Source organism: Podarcis cretensis (genome assembly GCF_951804945.1).
Source record: "Podarcis cretensis genome assembly, chromosome: 12".
Taxonomy (NCBI): Eukaryota; Metazoa; Chordata; class Lepidosauria; order Squamata; family Lacertidae; genus Podarcis; species Podarcis cretensis.
This window is the reverse complement of record NC_137181.1, coordinates 34767789-34787995: the sequence shown is the minus strand read 5'-3', so window position 1 is coordinate 34787995 and position 20207 is coordinate 34767789. Positions and strand designations below refer to the sequence as shown.

Sequence of the window (20207 nt, the reverse complement as noted above, 5' to 3'; positions counted from 1 at the left end):
ATGCTGAAGCAGAGATCAATCCAGAATCAGAGGCAGAAGCGGAGGCTGGAGGGCAGGGGCAAGAGGCAGAGATGAAGAAGCCAAGGGGTCTCCCCTTCCTGCTGCAACCAGCTCCCCTCCCCCCCCCCGGTCTCCCAGAACCAGAAGAGGTATGATGAGGGCAGAGCAAAGATAGGCAAGGCGGCAAAGTCTCAGATTGCTTGAGAAGGACCTGGGGGAGGAGGAGACATAGGGAACTGTAGGAAGGCAGTCCTCATAACTGCCTCATTGGGGCAAGATCTACTGGGAAGAGCTGTTGTGATCACTAGGCCTGGCCTCCTGAGCTGTCTTGTTCCTTTGAATACAGAGTTAATATCACTGACACTGGGTGAGTGATTGCTGACCTGCCCCTGGCATCTGCTCCTGACACTGACAATGTCATTCCTATTAATTCTAGCACATGCAGACAACTTGCAGTAGTGGCCGATGAGACACTACTGGCTTCCCAACACAGTGGGTCACTGGCACTTACTGAGACAGAGGGGTGAGAAGCGAAGCACTAGACGTGATGATGGAGCCAATGTGCACATGACCTGGACCTCGCCCCTTTCCCTCCCCTTCTTGGTAAATGTCAGCAACTCTCTATTCTGGGAAGCTGTGAGAGCAAGGGTGCCCCACTTGAGGCATCTTCACCATAGGAGCCAACTCCTAGGGGCCAAGGTGCCTTCGTCCCCCCAATAAAATATTTGAGGGGGCCGTCTCCAAAGTTGATGGGAATTGCTATTCAAATGGGGGAGTGTGTATGCCATGTCATGTGATCAATTATGTGGGGTGGGGCTTACCTGTCCCCCCCATATTTTATTCAAACTGGCACCCCTGCACCTCGCTGAGCGCTACTATAGCCAAGCACTCAGTTCATTGTTTTTAGGTGGTTAATACAAGTCTACAACAGGAGCAGAAATTAAATCTTTGTTTGTGTGGCATCTGCCCGAAATGGATTTCTAGTGAGATATGGAACAATCCCTCTCAGATTAATAATCTGCAGTAATTGGCTGCTGGCAACTGTGGACTACCATTATTTCAAATAACTCTACAGTGTTACCTCGGGTTAAGTACTTAATTCGTTCTGGAGGTCCGTACTTAACCTGAAACTGTTCTTAACCTGAAGCACCACTTTAGCTAATGGGGCCTCCTGCTGTTGCCACGCCGCTGGAGCACAATTTCTGTTCTCATCCTGAAGCAAAGTTCTTAACCTGAAGCACTATTTCTGGGTTAGCGGAGTCTGTAACGTGAAGTGTATGTTACCTGAAGCGTATGTAACCTGAGGTACCACTGTATTCCTGATTGAATTCTCGTTGCAGTTTTTTGTTTTTTTTTAAGTGCAGCATTTCATTCACTATTTTCAACTGTTTGATAGAGTTTTGGAAGGGCGCCCTTGAAATGCAATCTGTTGCTCTTTGTTCTGTCAGTTCTCGAGAGCGTTCAGTATGGCAACAACAAAGCATTGCTGTCTCCACATCCATAAAGCTAGAGAGAGAGAACTGAAAGCTAGAAGATGAACAGCCATCTATTACGCCAGGTCTTGCACTGAAACAAGATCCTCAATAACTACAACTGTTTATCTTCACGGTATTTTTTTTTAAAAAGGCATGTGTGTGTTTCTTTCTGTGTGTAGTAACATGAGATGCAAGAGTAGGCCCAAAGTTTATTTTGCTTTAAGCAAAAAGGTAAACTGTAGTACATTTAAACTGATTAGGGAGGGTATGCGGGTTAAGCCAGAGCAAGAACATTATTCCAAAACACCGATTTGGTAACACCTACTGAGAAACAAAAACAGAAAAATGTTGGGAGGGAAACCATACACTGGCAGCTAAACTGTGTGAACAGCCAAGTCACATACATGGCACAGTTCTTACTGGGTTTTTGCTTCACAGAGTATGATGGTACTTGTAGAAATCAACATACAATACCACACACCTCCATACACACAGAAAACTAGAAGGCAGGGAAAACAGTTCCCAATAGGTTTTCACCATATCATCATGGAGACACAACTGTGGCTTCTCAAAAACCATGTGTTCTGAGGATGTAGCATCCAAAGATATATTAACGAAACAGGCATAGGAACGTAAGGGAGCTGCCTCATACAAAGTCTCACCATACACCCATCTGCCTGATCATTGTCCACAACAGATGTGGAGAACCTTTGGCCCTCCAAATGTTGCTGAACTACAACTCCCATCAGCCCCAGCAAGCATGGCCAGTGGATAGGGATGGGGGAAATGTAGTTCAGCAACATCTGGTGGGCCAAGGGTTCCCCACATCTGGTCTACAATGACCTTCAGGAGTCCTTCGACCGGAAGTAACTACCTTCTGCTTGCAAAGCATAGCACCTCCTCTATAAAGCCTTGGACTCCCTTTGTATGCATGCAAGACTACATAGAACAATGGTGCTGGAGGAGACTCTTGAGAGTCCCATGGACTGCAAGAAGATCAAACCTATTCATTCTTAAGGAAATCAGCCCTGAGTGCTCACTGGAAGGACAGATCCTGAAGCTGAGGCTCCAATACTTTGGCCATCTCATGAGAAGAGAAGCCTCCCTGGAAAAGACCCTGATGTTGGGAAAGATGGAGGGCACAAGGAGAAGGGGACGACAGAGGACGAGATGGTTGGACAGTGTTCTTGAGGCTACCAGCATGAGTTTGACCAAGCTGTGGGAGGTGGTGGAGGACAGGGGTGCCTGACGTGCTCTGGTTCATGGGGTCACGAAGAGTCGGACACGACTAAATGACTAAACAACAACAACATAGAACAAAAGAACTCTAGAAATATCTGCATGAAGCTGCCACCAGTGGTTTTCGCCCAACTCCATTATCCCACCAATAGAATAAGTTTTAGCAAATGACCATACACTAGAGTAGAAGCAATAACATGGGGTGGGGGGATGATACCAATATAGTGGCTCAGTAAGTCAACCCCTGTAGGAAGTCCATTTGTCTTGCTTTTTCTTACTAACATTTTTTGATACACAAGGTTTAAAACAAATGAGCTGGTCTTATATAATTTCTTTAAAAACAGGGTTCAGAATCTGTTTGGTTCATAATTTGTTCCAATAACTTCTTATAGAAATAACATTTACAGACATGCATTCATTCATGAAATATTTCTCATGTAGCTGCCAGTCTATTTTTAAAAAATAAATTAGAACCAAGGCATTACTAAATTAGTTATATCTTTTCTAAAGAAAAAGAAAAAGAAAAACAAACCCCTAACACTAAAGCTAGAAATATTTTTATGAGTTGGCTTAGTATAGGAAAGAGACTTTTCTTACCATTTTACCAACACAGCCCAGACAAAACTGAACCGTTATGATGCCAAAAGTCAAGAGGCAGGCTTCTACTGGCTTTAGTTAAATAACTGAAACATGCCAAAAAGGTATTTTAAAACAAGACAGGCCATATTTTGGCTCAAAAAAATTACACTGACATATATACATAATAAAACATGTGTAGTTAGTTATACCATACCCAACTGTATATCATATTATGCATTCTAAGAGAATTACATTAAATAAGGCTTAATGGCCCTGACATTGCAAGAAATTAAAGAATTTTAGAATAAAAGAGAGAATATTTCTGGGACAATACCAAACATAATGCATTTGGAACAGAATTAGGTTATAGGCCACAGAAAGCTCAAATCAAATATTTCATTTTAAGCCTTCATTTTACTGCCCCAACTCAAATAATCAGAACTCTTAAAATCCACCTGTCTCCAATGCTCAGTAAATAATTGAGTACAAATTTACCAGCAGATACCAAATCTTAGTGTGAGCCCATGGGAGGAGAAAGGAGTCAAGTTTGCATTAATCTGACTTTTCTCATTTCAAATTTAAGGCTTACTGAGATGTGGGAAACGGCAAGCAAGGTTTTCTGCGAGTCCCTGGCAAGTCTTGCAAGAACTCCAAGGTACTTATGTGCACATGTGCAAACAGAGCAGAGCCAGGAAAGAACTCTATTTCCCATAGTTTCCAGTGTTTCTGAATACTGAGATATACACATGCAAGGCCCAGGGCCCTACCATAAAAAGGTAAAGGTAAAGGGACTCCTGACTGTTAGGTCCACTTACCATACTAGTTCCCCAAAGCTCTGCCTACAGCCTCTCCCAGGAAGTTGGAGGGAGAGGAATCCCTGTGGGTCTGAAACTGACCCATCTAAAACAAATGTAAGGAACAGGATTCAAAAACCCAGTGCCCAAACTATCCCATTTTTACGTTCACTCACCACTACTAATTTGTTCACACTTATGACTGACAGATTTAAAGGTGAACTGCAATAGAGCTTCAACTGAACCTGTATGCTTTTGTTTCCTTGGTTACTTCGAACAAAAATTGAACATTAACTTCTGTGTTAATTATTTGCCTAACTCAGATTCTAAAACAAAGGTAGTTTTCTCAGAATCAGAAATTTAAGTTTCTGTTTCAGTTAGATGAACTAACGCTAGTATTGTTTTGAAAATCCACATTTCTACTTGTAAGGGGGGAAAGTTGCTTACATTTATGGATGCACATAAGCAACTGAAGCACCATTCTATAAATCATCTATTAGCTTTTGCGGCCATAACGATACAAGCTAATGTTTCATCATACAGGTTAATGCACATGATAATCTCTGGAAATGTTACCAAGATAGCAGCCATTGGGCTAATAGTCACTGGTAGTCCAATCCTCCTTGAATTTTGCTAATTCTTAAAGCCATCCAAGTTGGTGACTATGTATTATGACTACAGATTTGCATTTACCTACCAGATATAGTGTTGTGTTTCATACAGAATCCAAAAAAGAAATCTAACATTACAGATTTAAATATATCCAACTCATACCTGTAACGAGGAAACCCTTTTTAACCTTATCAACAGAATTGTGGCCAAATGCTTTCTTGTTTCTGGTTCCAAATTTGGCAGGTTCACTAGGTTTATATTCAAATGGAGCCCTCAAAGTGACTCACAACTGCGTTTTATAAAATTCACGGTTGCGTTAAAAAAACAAACAGGACAGCCAGCCATCTGGAGTAGGAATTCCTTCCCAGTGTTGATTTCAATCACTGTAGGTCTGCTTTCCAAGAGTGTGGTATGAGTATGTGTTGCTAGAGTTGAGTCCCTTGAAGTTATATGCATGTCTCATTTCCTAAATTTAAAATTGACACCTGCATGAACTCATCATGGATGTTTGTACTAGAAGCTGAGCTTTTAGTGTTGCCTCTGCAGCCCTCTGGAATCAATTATCAGCTGAAATTAGTCAGCTAATGTCATGATATTTAGGTGGCGATTGGAGATATTCCTGTTTAAGAAGGCTTCCCCTTAATTGTGCCCAGTCAAGTTGTGGAATACTAACCCTAATTGTAGAAAGGGTTTTATTGCTTTTAGAAATGGTTTTACAATTTTGTATTTTATCAAAGTGTATCTTAACTGCCAGGGGTGCCAACTTGAATAAAATATTGGGGGGGGGGCAGGTGAATCCCTGCCTACATAACTGATCACATGATGTGGCACACACACCCCATATGGCTAGCAATGCCCGTTAACTTTATTGGGTGGGCTGGGCCCTCTCAAATATTTTATTGAGGGGGCCAAAGGGAACTCAGCCCCTAGGAGTTGCCTCCTGTGTTTACTGTTTTGACAGCATCTAGGTGTGAAGGGGTTTATAAATATGTAAAGTAAATAAATAAATAACTATGATGGCAAGGAGAGACTAAATTGGCTGCATCCATCATGGAAGGAGCTTCTTTCTCCCCTCCCTGCAACCCCCCCCATGCTAATGTTACTGCCAGTTACACCTGGGACCACAAAACTGAAGAGAGGTGCCCCCTGGCCTTTGCCACCAGTCAGGTGCCCTACGGCTACTGGGAGCCTGCATCCCTGATCCCCACAAATAACACTGCAGTAAAGGGGAGAGAAAGTGTGGTCCAAACTACTGGCCAGAGGAGGAGAACCTGCCCCAGTGCTTGCTTTCCTGAGCCTCAGGCAGCAGAACCAAGGGTCAAAGATGCTGGAAGCTGTAATAATCCAACATCTGGCAGGCACTACACTGATTACTTCTGCTCTAAAGACCTACCAAAAAAAGTTACTAGGAATAGAATCGCTGAAGCTGTCAAACGGTGTCCAGTGCAGCTCAACATTAGATAATTATTAAGTCATATGCCAGAAATAGCTAATTGTTGGACTTCAGCTTGATCATTGTTACATGTAAACTCCTATCTCTTAACAGTTACTAGAATCACAGCACTGATTAAAGCAGTGTGGGCATAATTGCGATTTCTATTAAACATTTCATTTGATAACTTCCTCATTACTTTTTTTCCTTTAAAGAATAAAGCCAAATTATTGTGTTGGAGTGGTTTTGGCAAGTTTTATTGTCCAATGTTCTCATTCCAGCATCAGGTACTTGTTTCTGTTGGCTGAGCTACGCTACAATTACCCTTTAGTTAAAGTCACAGAACAAGAGATCCTTTGTCACTGGGAAGTAAAACTTGTCTTTTTTTTTTAAATCAGCATTCTGAAGATACTTTGGGACTTGGAACTTTTAATACTGCCTTTTTAATGTTGTATTTGCTCTTATTAAACCTCACATTCTGCCTTCACTTAAGATAAGTGAACAACAAAAATTGAAATAATTAGTTAAAATATATACATTTTGCCTATTTTCTTTCACAGCTTTTCATTAACATTATGGACACTGGCACAGAAATAACAATTAATGAGCTTGAAGGACCATCATTTTCTGTTTACTGTGACAAATAGCCTACTATCATCACACTGTGAAAAGAAGTAGGTTCTGCAGGCAGATCATTGTGTTCCTTTATCTATATACTGGAGAACAATATACAGGCCAGTTATCTCGAGAGCTGAGGGTATAACAACATATGCTGCAGCAGAGAGGAAACAAAGGTAGACTCCCTGCCGGACTTCCTGAAACACAAAACTTTAATTTTAAAATGTTGCTCGTTCAGGTGATCAAGTTACAGGTAGATGCTGCCATGCTGGAGGCTTGATTCATTGCAACTGTGGAACAAACATTATGCAACACTCGTAAAAGTGCCTGTTCCATATACTGAAGTAGTCAAATGGGCAAATATGTGGTAGGGCAATCTTAGAAGTAAACGGGTCCTAAACTGCAGAGTGCTTCATATACTAATAGTATTGCATTGATTTTTGCCTGCCAGCAAATGAACAGCCAGTGCAAGTCTCTGAGCATGGTTGTAATATGCTGATAGGGTCTTCTTCCTGCCTACAATCGTGCTGCAGCACTCTGCACTAACTGTAGTTTCCAGCCCAAGCACAAGGTGAGATCGACATACAGTGGCATTGCAGTAATCCAGCCATGAAGTTACCCATTCCTGAACTACTGCAGTCAAGCTACCCCAATCTTGGAACAACCTTAACAGTCACACCAGCCGAAGCTGATAAAAGGTGCTCCAAGTCACTGAAGCCACTGGACATCTAGGGATAAAGCAAGATTCAGAAGCTTTCCCAGACTCTAAATCTGCTCCTTCAGAGGGAGTACAAACCTGCCCAGGGTAGGCCATTGGTCAGTTCCTCAGATACAGGAAGTACACTGCCTCTGTCTCTCCAGGATTCAAACTCAGTATATTTTCCCTCATCCAGTTCACTAGTGACCCCAAGCACCAGTCTAGGGCCTCTACATCTTCTCCTGATTTAGATGTTATGTAGAAACAGAGCTGAGTGTAATCACCATACTAATGGCACGTTGCCTCCAAACTCCTAATGACCACTTCCAATGGCTTCAAAAGGATATTGAATACTGCTGGGGATAAAATAGTGTCCTGTGGTATGTACCCCACAGCATAAATGCCAGGGAGCCAAAAAGCATTCTTCCAATGCTGCTCTCTGGATTTGGTTATGTAAAGTAAGGTTTGGAATCATCATAATACAAGGCCTCCAATTCTCAGCTCAGGGCACCCATCCATAGGACACCATTTTCAATTGTATCAAAAGCTACAGAAAGATCAAGAAGCAAGAGCAAGGTTTGACTCTCTTTGCCTCATTCTCGGTAAAGGTAATTTGCCAGGGTGACCAAGAATGGCTTGGTCCTATAGGCAGTCCTGAACCAAGATTGGAATGGGTTGAGATAATCTGTGACATCCAAGACACTTTACAGCTACTCTGCCACAACCCTCTCTACACAACTTTCCCTAAGAAGTGGGTATTTGCAGCTGGTCAGTTGTCCAAACCATTAGGTCTAGGACCAGTTTCTTTTTGGGAAGCTATACTACTGCCTCTTTCAAGATGTCAGGAACACCCCCCTCCACAACCAGTCTACTCCTCCTCTTCTGGGTATAATAAGCCAAGAGAGATGAGTGAAGAGGACCCACAGCTGAACTTAAGGCCACAAGCACCTTGTCCACATCATCAGGCTGAATCAACCGAAACTGATCCCACAACATGTGTCACTTCAACTGGAACAGCTACAGCAGCTGTGTCAAGGTCACTCTGGAGCTGAGCAACTTCATCCTCAAAAAAAAAATCAACCAGTGTGTCACAGAATCATAGAACTGTAGAGTTGGAAGGGTCATCTAGTTCTTAAAGATTCCAGAGATTCTTCCCCTACAGTGAGATTCAGCAACCTCTGGACCACCCAAAACAACTCCACTTGACCACTAAAGGATTCAGTGCAGGCTGCTAAATGAGCTCTCTCCACCACTCACACTGCCACATGGTAGGCATGATGTGTACTAACTTGTGTTTGGTCAACTTCGGAGTAAGATTTGTGCCACTTGCAGTCTTTGTACAGCCTGCCCAACGCTCTCGAGAATACCTATGAGCCTCTGAGCTCTGCAAGAGCAAACATGTCAACCACCTATCATATCTCACCATTCCATAGCATGACCAGGACTTTGCCAGGATCATCAGCTTTTTTCTGCTGGAAAATCCCCCAGAGCATTCAGGAATCCATCAGTTTATGCACGTGGGCATAACTGGTGCTCTACTCTTACAGAGGATAATTGGTGCCACCAAACCAAACTTCACCAGCTAATGTTCAGACCATGATAAGTGAGTGAATTGTTCGTGCACAATTCACCTTTGCTACATCCCTCAAGAAAAAGCCTAGTTCAAGGGTATGGTCTGATCACTGTGTTGGAGAGTTCCATAGTTGTCATGGAGACTATGAAGTCCTTAAGTGTGCTTAATTTATGCTATTAGTTGACTTAGCTTTTCAGTGTGTATTTAAAACAGCACACATGATGTGACAATACAGTACAGTGGTACCTCGGGTTAAGTACTTAATTCGTTCTGGAGGTCCGTTCTTACCCTGAAACTGTTCTTAACCTGAAGCACCACTTTAGCTAATGGGGCCTCCTGCTGCCGCTGTGACACCGGAGCATGATTTCTGTTCTCATCCTGAAGCAAAGTTCTTAACCTGAGGTACTATTTCTGGGTTAGCAGAGTCTGTAACCTGAAGTGTATGTAACCCAAGGTACCACTGTAGTAGTAACTTTAAAACGTATTGCATCAGCATTCAATCTCCAGTTTACTATTTAAACATCTGACTTCCGTTACACAGCTCTGGAATATAGGTATTCTTTTAGCTATGACTTAAGAGGCAAGGGAGCTTGCCTAAACTGTTTTAGGAACTGACTACCATCAGTTATCACCTCTAGTAATAAAAACAGTGAAGGTTTAATTTTGTGAAATAAACTCTTTGTTTATTGAAGACCTTGTGTATTGTCATCTGTATATTAACTAATCTCATCTGGAAGCTGATGATAATCCACATCTTGTTCTCCATTGCCATAATCATGGCATTTGGGATAATACTTAACTGAAAAAATAGCTCCTGCATAGGGTCTTATGTAAGATTTCTAAACTATTATATCCAAGGAGTTGTATTATTGGGATTGGAGGATACAGATCCCAGAAGTTAAGCATGTCTGGGGCATCATGCTTCAAGTGTCATTAGGATCAGATAGCATCAGACAGATCAGAAGACCCAAATATTTGATGGTATCTTTGCACTAATCCAGGGAATTTACATCTAAAGTCTCTTACCCATAATATGTAATCTCAAGCTTAAACTGACCCAACAGAGTTCTCTCTCTCTTTCTCTCCACCAGCCCTGCCCAAGACTTGGGAGGTGCAAGTTAGAGCACATAGGCCAAGAATTAAATCAGGGTTTAAAACCCCCATTGTTCTCGGCACATTTTGCAACGGAATTTCATTAGTGCAAGAAGTTTCTGAGCTCTGGGCGCAGTACTGTGCCTAAAATTTCAGATTAAAACTGCAGAGTGGAAGGAAAGGAGGACCTTTTTCTGCCTCCCCACTTCCAGCTACTCTCTGAAGACTGGAGAAGAGACCCTCTTAAGAATATTAGGGGGTGGGCAGGGGAAGGACTAGACCATGGGGAAAATGAACATAATCTTTAAGGTGCAGTTCATTCATCTTCAGCTTTATATTCTTGTTATAAAAAAGCATGCCTCGACATTCAGTTGTTGCACCCATAACCTAGGTTTAAGGTGTCATTTAGCTCCTAGCTTTCACATCTAAGTTTCTAACACTGAACTAAATGTATCTGCATCTTAAACATAAGTCTCTAAATGGATCCCTTCTTGATTACTCATGCAAACCAGAAGCAAAGATTTAAGCAGGATAATTACATTTTACTAAGCAGTAAGACAATGTGAACAACTCATCACATTTGCAAGAACTCCCCTGACTGCAATAGCTTCTCTGTTTCAAGAGTGTCTCTTTGCCAGATCCACACATGCATTCCTGTACCAGCACAAATCAGGATTCTCCACCAACATGATAAATAAAGCCTGTGCATATCCCAGACTTGTGGTGGTGGGGCGTATGAGAGCTCTAGATTGGGTGTTTGGGTTATCTGTAGTTCTTTATTTCTGCAGGCTTTCTAATGTGCAGAATGCATTTCAATTCTTCTCTTATTTTCTCGCTCGAAGAAATAGACCTAGCTAAAAGACAATGACTTGTCCAATACAACCTAGTGATTGTCACGGCTGCTCAACTTGAGTCCCCTTGTGTCCAGAGACCCCGTACTGTATCATATTAATGCATTATGAAACAACAAGCAACATTTCAGAGAGCGGTGCAGGATTATCTTGGCGCTAGCAAGCAGAGCTACTAACAAACGTAACTTGGGTCATGCAGGTGTCCAGCACAATTTACAGAGTTTCCCAGCCTTGCTCCTGAAAGCCACAAGAGAGAGATCACATGGGGTTACTTGTGCTTATGTGTAGGCTTGAGGTCAGAGAAATTGTTTTTAAAGATGTGCTTAAGGAAGAGAAAGGAACTAAGGGATTTGTTTGTAATTAGGCCACACTGTCTAAAATATTTGTGTGCATTACCAACCCTGATCTGTGAACTGCTGAGATTTAACTTGCCTCTCTGACCTGCCTGACAACAAAATGCTGTGTAACATGAAAGCTTCTTCTTAACAAAAAAACCCCCAATCCAATACAAATACCACCTACATATTTTCTATTTATGTAGCTTAAACAGCAACAATTGTTTCTACAGGACTCCACCCAGCCTTTTATTGCAACTCTTCCTCCATTGTTATTATCATTTTTTATTACTATTTCAGGGAAGGGCAGAAAAAATGAATACACACACCTTATCTCTCAGAGATTTTGGCTCAGCAATGGGCTAAATGCATATAATGAAAAAATCTAGCGCACTTGTCCTGTTTACAGCTGCTTTGTTAGGCTTCACTCTGCAGAACAAGAGAATAACTGTACCTCTCCACTGAAAGGTTACTTCTCAGCATGTGCTATTTATTACAGGAGCAAAGAGGTGTCTGCATTGACCCTTTTGCCCAATTAGTCTCTCTGCAGTGTCAGAAGAATCTGTTAAAGCAACAAAGAGTCATGCGACACCTTAAAAACTAACCAATTTTATCACAGTGTAAGCTTTTGTGGACTTTTGAGTTTACTTCATTAGATGTGTGAAGGATTATCTTCAGTTAGGTTTATATATACATGGGTGGAGAAAGAGAAAAAGTTGCAAACAGTGGAGTCAAGTGACAAAGGAGTGTAAAAAATATGGTCTGGGACAACTCAATTAAAATAAGTTGTGAAATAAGCATAATGACCATTCACAAGGGCAACCACCGGCAATAATACACTCATATTTGATTTTGCATGTTAATTTGGCACCTGTATTTGGATAGTTACACATGAAGAACATTAAACTGCATTCAAGTAAGGGAAAGTGCACAGCTCAGTGTTACAGCACATGCTTTGCATGCAAAAGGTGTTATCCCTGACATCTCCAAGTAGAGTTGGGTAAAGAATCCTGTCTAAAATCTGGAGAGCTACTGCCGGTCAGCGCAGACAATACAGACAGTGATGGATCAATGGTCTGACTCAGTATAAGACAGCTTCCTATGTTCCTATGGCAGTGGAGCCAGATACACCTGAAGGATGCTGCAGCCACCTGACCCGCAAGCAGATGATCTGGATGCAATATTAAACATGGCTCCGAAGTTTTCATAAGAGCTATTAGGAATGAAATGGTTATTCTCCCTCACTGCTCACAAATTACCTGCTGCGGAAACTCCAAAACCCAGAGTTGGGTGGAAATCTTTATTACACTCAAACCAGAGAACGTCCCCAACCCAGCCACTAAAGGTCATTTCCTACGACTCCCTCTCCCCACATTTTACTTCTGTCAAATAGCTTTCTAGGAGCAGATTCCATCGAGTGAAATGGACCCTGCCAAAGCTGCATCCTGGCCACTGAACTCCTCAGGGCTGAGGTGCCTCGATCTTACAGATGCTTAGGTGCCAGGTAAGTGCGAAACAGGATCGCAGCCACCAGAGAGTCAGGTGCATCATCGTGGAGATGGAGCGAGTGCCTGTTCCGGAAGGGAAGAGACCAAGACCCAAACTTACGGCTCTGGCCCCAGCCCGGCACAAGGGCAGCGAGCAGGCAGGCGAAGCCGAGGAGCGGGCCAGCACCTCGCGGGCGTTTCTGCAGGGCGGCGAGCCCAGCCGTCAGGGAACAACCCAAGAACGGAGTCCACATCGCGCCAAGCGGGAGGCCCTTCGCCCCGCGCCCGGGGCCCGACCAAGCTCTCGCCCGCGGGGTTTGGACCAAGGGGGCGGCGGGAGAAGCAGCCGCCGCCACCGCCACCACCGCGCAGGTAAGGAGCCGAGGAGAAGCGACGACGGCAGCAGCAGGCGCAGCGCCGCCACATGTCAGGGCGAGCGCGGCGGCGCCCCCCCGTCGGCCGAGCCCGGTGCAGCCCGGCGAGGGCAGGAGAAGCGGCGCGCTGCTTTGCCGGAGAGCCTCTCCATCCGCCTCGGCCCCCCGGCCCGGCTCTCCCAGGGAGCCGCCGCCGCCGCCGCCGCCGCGGCTCCTTCACAAAAGGCTTTTGTCTCGCTCCTGGCGCCCGGCTCCTTGGCAACGCGGGACAAGAAGCAACAGTTCCCAGCCGAGAGGGAAGAAGGGAAGGCGAGGCGGCTTGGAGGGCGGCGAAGCGGCCGAGGGCTTCCCGCGCACAGGCCAGCCGAGCCCCTGTGGTAGCCGCGTTCCGCTCTGCCGGGCGGCGAAGCGTCAGTCTCGGCGGCGCGGGATGCTGCCAGGCAGGTTCCCGACGAGCGAGGGCGGGCGAAGGGGGTCGCGTGGGCGGGACGCGAGGGGCGGAGCGCGCGCAGCCTTCGCCCACACCGCGCTTTGTTTTGTCGCGCTCGGCATCGCCGGCTCCATTGTTCCCGGCGGGAATGCGCCTCCGGGGGCGGGGGCTCGGGGGGCGGGGGCGGACGGGGGGGGGGGCTCCTCGGACCGAGCTCCGCCCCCTCCCCTCCCCGCCCGCGCCGGGGCTTGACAGGCAGCCCACGTTTCCTTCGAGGTCAGCCGGAGCCCGGAGCCGCTCAAAGTCCGGTGCGAGGATCCACGAGAGCCAGGAAGCACCGGCGGGGGGAGTGGGATTTAAGGGGGCAGCTCTGATTTGGGGAATATAAACAAAGGGAGTTGCTGCCTTCTTTTTCTTCTGCCGCTGCTCGAAATGACTTGTGCAGAAATTTGGTGGAGAGTGCTATGGCAAAACGCGTAGCACAGCTCTACCCGGCTCTGAAACTTGAGGACGTGTTGCCTCGATGCACGTGCAGTGTTGACGAAGCTGCACCTGTTGAATTCCTGCCTGTCGTGTCGCTGCTGAAGCTGCACCGAAAACAGGATAAGCTGCCAATTGGTGGGAACAGGCGGGGACTTCTTAGCAAGCAAGTCACAGAGCCTTCTTAACGCCACCACAAAAGCCCTTTCCCAGAACTGTGGAAGCAGCAGGGAGTGGTGGGAGAACCCTGAATGACTGCATTCTGCACCATGATATGAGCTGATCCTTCATATTAATAATTTGCAATTCCAAGGAAGAGTCTTGACGCAAACCGGTTCTGAAGCTGAGCCTTGGGGTGGGGCCTCAGTTGAACACACCGTATTCATTTGCTTCCCTTTGCCCGCTGCTCGGTTTCAGTTTTGCCTGTATGGTGCTCTGGATTCTGGCCCTGAAGCTGAGGCTGCAATCCTAATATAATTTACTTGACAGCGAGATTCCCCCCCCCCCGTCCCCCCGCCCCCAAGCCTGGGATGTTCAAAATGAAGGTGACACTCAAACTCTGTGTGTTATTTTAGGGCAGGCAGAAATGAGAGGTATGAACATGGCACTCTGGTTAGGAATCTGTTTGGAGCAATTGTTTCATGTTGCTTCAGGGGAAGGCTAGCCCATATTCTTACATCACTCAAAGTCTTAATAGCATTTTTATAAGCCCAGGTCTGGGCTTATTTTAAAACAATGTGGACTGTTCGTCAAGCAGCACAATTGTTCATGCTACAATTGCAATTGTTTGAGACTTCGCTCCCTGTTGCTGGGAGAATGGAATGGAAAACAGTTGAATGTTCAGGGAGTGAGGAACCCACAACTCCTTGCTATCAGTTCCTCCCAGATGAATTTTGAAGCTGCCTCCCAGAGAATCAGATAATCATGCCCAGAGTTGCTTCCCAAAGATCTCAAGGTCTTTCTCAAGTCTGCTACTCAGTGACATAGCGTGGTTTACCAGCACCCAGGGCTGCGTGGATGGGGGTGAGTGTGAGGGAGAGACGGACAGAGAACACATACACATTCAACTGCCTAACAGTGTCTGGATCACCTACGAGATTGCAGCCATAGAGATAAGATAAGTAATTCTGTTTTCTGTAGAGGACACTTTCTGGTCGCACGGTGAAGTCGCTTTCAACAGAGCCCAGCAACGGAAGCACACAGCTGTATCGAGGGAGTACTGGCTGTTGAAATTTTGCACCCCTAATAATTTTGTGCCTGGGGCAACCACCCTTGTGCCCCCCTCCATGCCACGCCACTGCTGCTACTTGAGAAGACATTTCAATGGAGATTCCCTGGATTGACCTGGATGTAGGGGTAAGGAACCTCCACTCCGCGTGCCAAACGTGACCCACCAGATCTCCTTGTTTGTCTGCCGGGTCTTTTTCTTAAACTACAGCTGCCTGCCCCTGTCTCTGATGTCATATATGCAGGGATGCCATGGACCTCTTGGCTCTGTCAGGATCTGGCATGGTTTGGCAGCACCAAATGCAAGAAGAGAGGAAGGAGGAGGTAGTGGGCTGGTAAACAGGCACCAAGGGATGGAGGGGGAGGTCTTCTTCTTGGGACTCCAGATGTCAAAGAAGGGGAAACAGATCTGGCTTTCTGCCCCATCAAGCAGGTGAGATTGGATACACCAGCCAAGCTCATTGCCAGGTGGGTATCGGATTGTAGTCTTTATTCTAAACACAGGGTGCTGAAGTAAATCCCACTGAGCTCAATGGGGCCTTCATATAATGTGTTTTAAGTCAGGGGTTGTGGTATGCAACATAGGCCACTTCTGGACTGTTGCTATTTTGTGGATGAGATTCAGTTGTATACTAGTAAATTCCAGTTGCGTAATTAAAGCGGATTTTGCATTCTTGTGCAAAATCCCTTGCTCTCAGCCCACACCAGTGGGATTTTGTGCAGTGAGTAGAGTGATAGGGAAAGGCAGTGAAAAGCAATGGGACAACAGTTGTTTGACAGCAGTGGATGTTGCACAACCTCCCTGCAAACTTTGTGCAAACAAATGCTCAATGAGCAGATCATCTGGAAGCAATTTACAGTCCTTGTTTCCAGTGTCCTTGTAGTCATGTTGTTAAGTATTATAATTTGTAGATAAACAAATTAAGATTAGATCAAGGTAATTTCCAAAAGCACATCTGTTGATGGTCAAGTTCGCTTAGAAGTCATGCCCCCTTATCCAGTATATTACGTCATTCACAGGCTGTCTATTGTCTAACAAATGAAGCTGCCTCAGACTATTTATCAATCTAATCCATTATTGATTGGCACCAGCTCTCAGGCCAGGGTCTTTTTAAAAACCGGAGGTGCCAAAGATTGAGCATAGCATCTTTTGCACAGAGAGCAGATGCTGTTCCTCCAAGCAGTGGCCCCTTCTCACATGATTTCAGAGAATTGTATGCAAGAATTTCCTGAGGTTGTGTGCATGTACAGTTCTTGCTGGTGGAAGCGTTTGGTCCACAGGCTGAACGAAACTCCGGGTGGTTTATAAGACTCCATGAAGCCTGTCTGGCAGTGTTAGCACCTGAGGTTAGCACATGTCAGGGATGGGGAAGCTTTTTTAGCCCATTCCCTTCTGGGCAAACCTTTCAGGACCACTGTGCCAGTGGTGGGAGGCACCAAAATAAATTGTGGGCAGAGCAATGAATACAAATGCCACTTTTGTCAGCAGGCCAGTTTCTGTACCAGTGGGCACTGGAGATTGCCCCGGGTGCAAAATTGTTTGAGGGCACAAAATTTCAACAGCTGGTGCTGCCTCAGTACAACTGAGTACCTCTGTTACTAGACTCTGTTGAACATGGCTTCTCCATGTGAACCAGGAAGTGACCTCTCCAGACGACAGAACGACTCTTCTTATCTCTATGGTCACGATCTTCTAGGTGATGCAGACACCATTAGGGAGTTGAATGCACATGCACACTCCGTCAGTTTCCACTCCAAGTAGCCCCAGGCACTGGCAAGCCATGCTATGCCATTGTTCTGCACACACTTGCATGCCCCTCTCTGTCCTCCACCCACCCCACATATCAGAGTTCAAGGACACCATCTAGCCAGGCAAAACCACTTGCGGATTGGGAATGGGGTGGTGATGGTGGCCTGGGAAGAGTCCAGGATTTGAGGTTCCCTGCTCCAATGTATAAAATGGCCACAAGATGATGTAAGAACAATAGCTGAAAGATAGATCCTTATGTACACTGTTGCCAGGTCCTCCCTACCCTCTTACACATGAAGGCAGCCTTTTCATAAAAGTTGGTAAATGGCCATGAACTCTTTTCCACCCACTCCAAGTGCATAATAAATCTTATCCCTTTGCTCTCCCTTTCATTTTCCAGAGTATGGTTCTTCTAGTGATTTATTTTTTTCTCCAAGGAAGCCTTCTCAGCAATGGGTGGTGCATTCTCCTCGGTGAGTAATCCACCTCCTGCATATCGTTCTTTAATATTTCAGCAAGTGTTTGATTTGGACTGTCTCAGATTAAGAATGAAAAAAGAAAGAAAGCACAAAACCCACGGAGCTGCCAGCCAACTGCTCTTCTGAGTTTCAGTTTTTCTGTTCTTTCAGTGACCAGTGAATACATAGAAGGACTCAAAGGTTACTTGTTGCAGCTGAGTAAGTGGAAAGTACCTTCATTTCAAGCCAAGGCAAGGTTAGGAAACTCCCCCCTCCCTGTTTCTTTTCAGGTATGTTATCTGACTAATCATTCACTGACATCACCCTTTACTAAGGGCATCACATTTTATTCAAGGACAATGCTATTCTGTTTAGTTTCATGATGACAGAAATCTGGCGGCAACACGTCCAGTCCCAAAACTGTCCACATTTTGCATAACCTCGAAATGTAAGGCTGATGCTTGGCCAGCCTTGGCCAACTTGGTGCCCTCCCAATGTTAGACTATTCGCCCTACATGCCATCTTGATTTACTGAATCGCACAACATTTTGAAAGGGCAGAACCATGAAGCTGAAACAAAAACTTAGCAGCTGTAGGCCATTAGGGCCAGTGTGGTGTAATAGTTAGAGTGTTGGGACTAGAACCTGAGAGAGCAGGGTTCGAATTCCCACTCAGCCATGAATCTCACTGGGTGACCTTCTTAGCCTAACCTACCTCACAGGGTGGTTGTGAGGATGAAATGGGGAGGAGAGGTACACCAACTTTGAGATCCTTGGATGATAAAAAGTGGTATATAAATGTACCACTACTAATAATAATATTTAAAGACCTTTTTATTATTAAGTTTTTAGATCACATTTAAGGTACATAAAAGTAAACAGAACAATAACAAGAAAAAAACAAGTATTTTTAAATCAATGGCAAGCAGGTTCTGTATCTATGTCAAATATAGTCCATAATTTTCCAGTTGTGTGTAGGCTGTGGGTGTGTGAAGAATGCCCTCTGATTTAGTTACGTGCTCAATAAATTTATACCATATGGCATAATATTCATCTGTTTCTGGACCATTTATTTGAGCCTTTTACTTTAAAGGTAAGATGTGAGGGCGATCTGGCTGCGACATGTGTCACCCCATTGATCGCCAGGGTCGATTAGACTGATCTGGCTGGCTAGGCCAGTGTCCCCTTCCTCCCTCACCGCTCCTCCTGCGTCCCTTCTGAAGCTGCGTGCTCGGTGGACAGCAATCCCAGATTGAAGGAGTGTGCTGTTCTTCGGTCAAGGGTATGCGATAGCTGCACTCCCCTTCTAGGACCTCCAAACCAGCTCAAGGTCCCTTTGTAGGAGAACGTTGGGTAGTCAAGCTTCCAAGACTCCCGACACATCCAAGTAAGATGCTGCATGATGACCGGCAGAATCCGAGACCAGGGGAAAGAGTCGGCGGAAGAAGACTGGAAGAAATTTAAAGACTATTTACAGCAGCAGTGCAAAATTAATGGACATTAGAGGGATGTTGGATAGAAACTAAGTGGTTACCAGCTGTAATGTAAAGGTTGAGTAATAAGTTATAATAAGTTATAATAAGGATTTGCTGAGTTAAGAATTTGAACTGGAATACAAAAGGGGGAGGTGAGAGGAGGTCTGGGAAATAAGTTGATGGAAATAAGAATTGGAAATTATATTTGTTTTAATTGTTTTTTTAATTTTGTATTTTTGTCATTTTTTGTGTATTTTTGTTTTCTTTGTTTTTTGTACTTATTTGGAAACTTTAATAAATATTTATTAAAAATAAATAAATAAGATGCTGCATGTGCCAGTTTGCCATTCTTTAAGAAGAAGAAGAAAAGGTAAGATTTTCCATCAGAGCAATTTGCCACATTTCCTTATACAGTCATGCCTCGGCTTACAGATGCTTCAGGTTGCGTTTTTTTGGGTTATGGATCTGCCAAAACCCGGAAGTACTGGAACGGGTTACTTCCGGGTTTCAGGGGCCACACATGCGCAGAAGTGCTAAATCGCGCTTTGTGCATGCGCAGAAGCACCGAATCGCAACCTGTGTGTGCCCCTGCAGGCTGGGAACGTGCATCCCGCACAGATCACGTTCACAACCCGAGCGTCTACTGTACCACAGACTCGGCAGGTTGGAGTGTGACTGCTTTTCAAAACTGGCGATTATTAATCTAGCTGCCATGATAAAGAAAAGTATTAACTCTTTAAAAAGATATCTCAGTCGGCAGTGGCGGAGCTACATGTTGCAGCCCCTGGAACGGAGAACAGGCGGGGGTGTGGCCAGCACACATCCCGGGGGGGGGGGGCGGCCGCGATGGCACCCTTTCCCCAAATGGCACCCGGTGTGGGCCGCTTCCCCCGCCCCCACCTTTGTCCGCCAATGTCAGTCAGTAGAACATAAGATTCTTAATTTCAGGGTTATGGGTTTGAGCCACACATTGGTAAAAAATAAATAAAAATCCTGCATTGCAAAGGGGGTTGGACTAGATGACCCTTGTGGTCTCTTTCAACTCTACCATTCTATGATTCTACAAAAAAAAATGAAAATTATCAAAAATAGACAACAATGGCAATTGAGTGCTCACTTGTATATTTTGGCCAGTTGTTTGGTTTATTTCATTAAAAACCTCTGACCAGCATTTACGGCCAGGACTCTGCTTGCCCAAAAATGGAAAGATGACAAAACACAAAACAAAGA

General features: G+C 44.9%; 1 protein-coding gene and 1 long non-coding RNA gene across 5 annotated transcripts in view; one reads left to right on the top strand and one right to left on the bottom strand.

Annotated features, from left to right (window-relative positions):
* The window catches only part of ITGB8 (integrin subunit beta 8), a 44129-nt gene extending 30454 nt beyond the window's left edge, over nt 1–13675 (bottom strand). The window contains exon 1 of the mRNA XM_079947909.1: nt 12906–13675. Within this exon, the coding sequence (XP_079804035.1) occupies nt 12906–13038 (133 nt within the window). The 5' untranslated portion in view covers nt 13039–13675. The remainder of the gene's footprint in view (nt 1–12905) is intronic.
* Nucleotides 13676–13966: 291 nt separating this feature from the next.
* LOC307199846 lies at nt 13967–18553 on the top strand. Of its 4 annotated transcripts, none has more exons than XR_013832227.1 (3): nt 13967–15424; nt 15541–15763; nt 17483–18553. It is a non-coding gene; the product is annotated as an uncharacterized lncRNA (long non-coding RNA). The 4 variants fall into 4 exon arrangements; XR_013832229.1 differs by having other exon boundaries at nt 13967–15763; nt 17483–17559; nt 17675–18553; XR_013832228.1 differs by having other exon boundaries at nt 13967–15763; nt 17675–18553.
* The last annotated feature ends 1654 nt before the right edge of the window (nt 18554–20207 follow it).